Consider the following 3,598-nt stretch of genomic DNA (forward strand, 5'->3'; position numbering starts at 1 on the left):
TTATCTTCAGAAATCATTGAAAGTTCTCCATTACACACAAAAGCTGTTGGATCCCCACACACAATGATGACTCGCTGGATCAACGATGGCACGGAAACACAATGCCCCACGATTTCTGAGCACATCGGTGGTAAGGGAGAAGCATGATTTCTTACATAGATGCATGCCTTGCAAAAGCACTACTAGATATGCATTATTGGGCAAAAGGAACCCAGTCTAACATACGCATTCCTTAGCAGAGGGACAACTACTTGGTAAAGGAGCACACAAGGATAGCCACCGTACAGCTAAATAGGTATTCAGGGGAGGTATGGGATCCAGCGGCGCTTGATGAACTCATTATTTGGGACTAACAGCTTACGTCCCTCAGGTAGATCTGCAACAAACAATCTGCCATAAACAACTTCATACTCAGTAGAGATTTCCTTCTTATCTGCGACGCGTGTCCCCTTCTCCAAAGGAAAGTACACAAAAAGTTTTCCATTAACCACATCAAAATCAGCAAAGACTTCCTTCAGAAATTTGCCATCACCTTTCCAAAGAAGACATGAATTTGGAAACTTCTGTGCAAGCATACAATCATGCGGATCACGATTGGCACGCATCTCCGCTAGCTTTCCATCAGAGAACTTGGTTAGTCCCACCTTGCATGACTGATTAGCCTTGTTCATACTGTGAATACGCAGCACCCTGTTCTTGAACTTGTTGAACCGGCGTGCCATCTCATCAGGCTCACGCTTCTGGTTAAAAGCCTTACACCAGCGCTCATACAGGTCCCGCAGGGCTTCATCTGACTCAACGTCCTCCTCCTTTGGCACAAACTCCACCCTATCACCTGGCTTGGACAAATCTATATAAACAAAAAAAAAGGGAAAATAAAGGTGAGGGGGGAGTATTGTGTCAAATGCTATTTAATTCGCAGGTAGAACACCAAAAACAGTCCTAATATGTTTTTTTAAAGAACAGGACTACAGGAGGAATATATATATTAAAAGCAACAAAGAGAGCACAGGAAGCATACAAGAGAGCAAGTTCAAGAGACAAAAAAAAAAGGAAACAGTCCTAATATGTTTTATGTTGTCCTCCCTAGCTTGCAGAGATTCAGTCAGCTCTTGGGCCTGTCGAATCCCAAGAAGAAACGCTTCCCTAGCTTTGAATTGGAGGAATTCCTTTATCATGTAATTGTTCCTATCATCTCAACAGCTGTAAACAATTTGTTTTGGATTTGGGGCTTGCCCCCTTCCACCAACCAGTTCACCGGCATCTGTGGAAATGAAATGCAGGTGAGGATCGCTTTGATCCTCCCCGAAGTTACCTCTAAAAAAAATGTTGTCCTCCGAATTTATCATGAATGAACAAAGGTGTTTAATAAAATGAAACAGTGTATTCTCACATCATGTAGAAAATGTTAGATCGTCTGGAATTGCTGAACGACGGTAAAAATACTAAAAAAACTATAGTCAGTTTTTTCGGTTCAGGAGAGATGGGCAATTCGCCACCAGAAGAGAGATGCCAAATTCCGTACGCTGGTATAGCCGCCATATGAAGAGGGAGAGATATCGGATTTACCTTTTGATGATGGAGCGGCGGAGGCAACCCAGCTGCCGGTTCGGGGGCTAGGTGCGTCCATGGCGGGGGGAGGTGCAGCCGTGCCGTGGGTAGGTCCGGCGGCGGCGGAACGACCTCCACTTAAGCGAGGACCATCAGATGCGGCCGCCACCGCCTCCGGACTCGGAGAGAGCGCCCTCCGCTCAGCCAAGCTGGCGACGCGATACGTGGCCGCCGCAGCTGAGCGGGCGGCTCGGGCAAATAGCAGGAGGGCTTTCGATGCCATTGTCACGCGAGGGAGGTTGAAGGCCGGCCGGGGGCTTTGCCCACGACCAAGCAAGAGGGAAGGGATTTCCTTCTTAATTCTTGCTTGATTAGATCGATACATCTCATCTCCTTATATAGAGAGGTTTACTTGGCTCCTAAGCAAGGCTTACTTGACCCTTAAGTAAGTGGCCCTTATCTCTAATTAACCCTAACACTAATGAGCTATACAGCCAACCCAAGCCCAATAGGCCCCTGACGTACTCTAACAGCCATGGTCAACGATGAGAGGATAGATCTGGATGGATGGTTGCTAACACCAACAGTGTCAGCGTCCTCCTTCCTCTCCTTCGATACAAAAAAGAGTCTGATTAGGGTTTCCAGAGTTCGACGAGTAAAGAAGCGTCTGGATAGAAGAGGGCCGCGGCAGGAGTAACGGGCCCATTTCTTGGAAAGAGGTCGTAACGATTAGGCCAGGAAATTTGGGAATTTGCAGCTCAGAGCTCAACGACGCGGCCTGCTTTCCTGTTCTCTACTTCTCTCAAAATTCTAGAAAATCTACGTCTTCGTTGTTTCTGTTAAGATTATGGAAATTCGAAAAATCTTCGTCTTCGAGTCGCCATCGGTGCCTCACGCGTATACTTGGCCATGCAGCACGAGGCACGACGGCATGACACGAAGCACGAAAAAAAAGTCCGACACGAACCCGGCACGGCCCGATGAAACTCGGGCCCGGGCTGGCCCGGCCCGCTGCTCAGGCTGTGCTTGGGCTGACCCCCAAGCCCGTGGGCCAGCACGGCCCGGCACGAGAAATGGAGGGAGGCCCGACAGTGGCCCGAGGCAGCCAGCCCCCCCCCAACGGCTACCCGCCACCGCCAGCCCAACGGCCATTTTGGCCCATCATCAGCCCACACTCGGCCCTCCCTTCATATATAAGGGACACGCCGTGGCTGCCCCCTCTCCTCACCTAACCCTAATCGGCTAATCCATTCGACTCCACCCGCCGCGCAGCGCCCACACTGCTCTCGTCTTCGCCTTGCCTTCGTCGCGCCACCGTCTCCTTGGCGTCCGACCTCATTGACTCCGGTGACCTTGATCTGCCTTCCGCCGTCGGCCAGCCTTTCCCTTCTCCTCCCTAATCTCCTTCCACTCCCCCTCTCCCTTCCCCTCTTGGTAATATGTGAGTTCGTGTTCCTATCAGTGTCATCCCTCCTCCGTCGCTCGCCGTCCTTGTTAACGGTCTGTTGTCTTCTCTGCGGGGGTCGTCATCTTCTCCGGCACCGGGCTCCAGTTGCGCAGGTAAACCCTAACCCTAACCCTAGCATCTTCTTTCTTGATCTGATTCTGTCATCTGATGTGTTTCTTGATCTGTAGGTCGGTAGCCGATGCTTCCTCTACTAGCTGTGGCGTAGAGCGAGCTCGGCGGCCACCCACACCATCGAGGAACAGGGCCAGAGCGGTCACTGCCATGGCGGATGACGATGCCATCCTATCAGGCATGGCCCCCGAGGGCGAGGACGACGACGACCTCCGAGAGGATGCAGCTGCCTTGTTCGGTGTCGATCTCGGAGCCAGCTAGGCTCCGATCGATCTGGACGGCAGCGGTGGTGAAGGGGCGACGACGGCTAGGACTGGCTCCAACACCAACAGCTCTACTCCATCTATTTTTGGTAATGCAACCAGAGTCGGTAAGCGCAAATCTCCTGTTTGGGCTTACTTTGATGAGATCTATGAGGATGTGAACGGCAGTAGAATTTGCACTAAAGCTGTTTGCAAAATGTGTAAG

At 50.9% G+C, this 3,598-nt stretch overlaps 1 protein-coding gene across 1 annotated transcript; it reads right to left on the reverse strand.

Annotated features, from left to right (window-relative positions):
* Window positions 1-299: 299 nt before the first annotated feature.
* On the reverse strand, window positions 300-1,834 carry LOC136510321 (uncharacterized). The gene is made up of 2 exons (XM_066504813.1): window positions 1,570-1,834; window positions 300-850 (listed from the first exon to the last, which is right to left on the reverse strand). Exons 1-2 carry the CDS (start codon window positions 1,832-1,834, stop codon window positions 300-302), a joined length of 816 nt encoding a protein of 271 aa, XP_066360910.1.
* Between the last annotated feature and the right edge of the window lie 1,764 nt (window positions 1,835-3,598).

Source organism: Miscanthus floridulus, chromosome 16, assembly GCF_019320115.1.
Source record: "Miscanthus floridulus cultivar M001 chromosome 16, ASM1932011v1, whole genome shotgun sequence".
In the NCBI taxonomy this organism is placed as follows: Eukaryota; Viridiplantae; Streptophyta; class Magnoliopsida; order Poales; family Poaceae; genus Miscanthus; species Miscanthus floridulus.

Excerpts from the sequence above, each read along its gene's own strand:
- LOC136510321 (XM_066504813.1), bottom strand. The coding sequence starts at position 1,834 with ATGGCATCGAAAGCCCTCCTGCTATTTGCCCGAGCCGCCCGCTCAGCT. Across the intron at positions 851-1,569 it reads CGCCGCTCCATCATCAAAAG|ATTTGTCCAAGCCAGGTGAT; the intron begins GTAAATCCGATA and ends TTGTTTATATAG.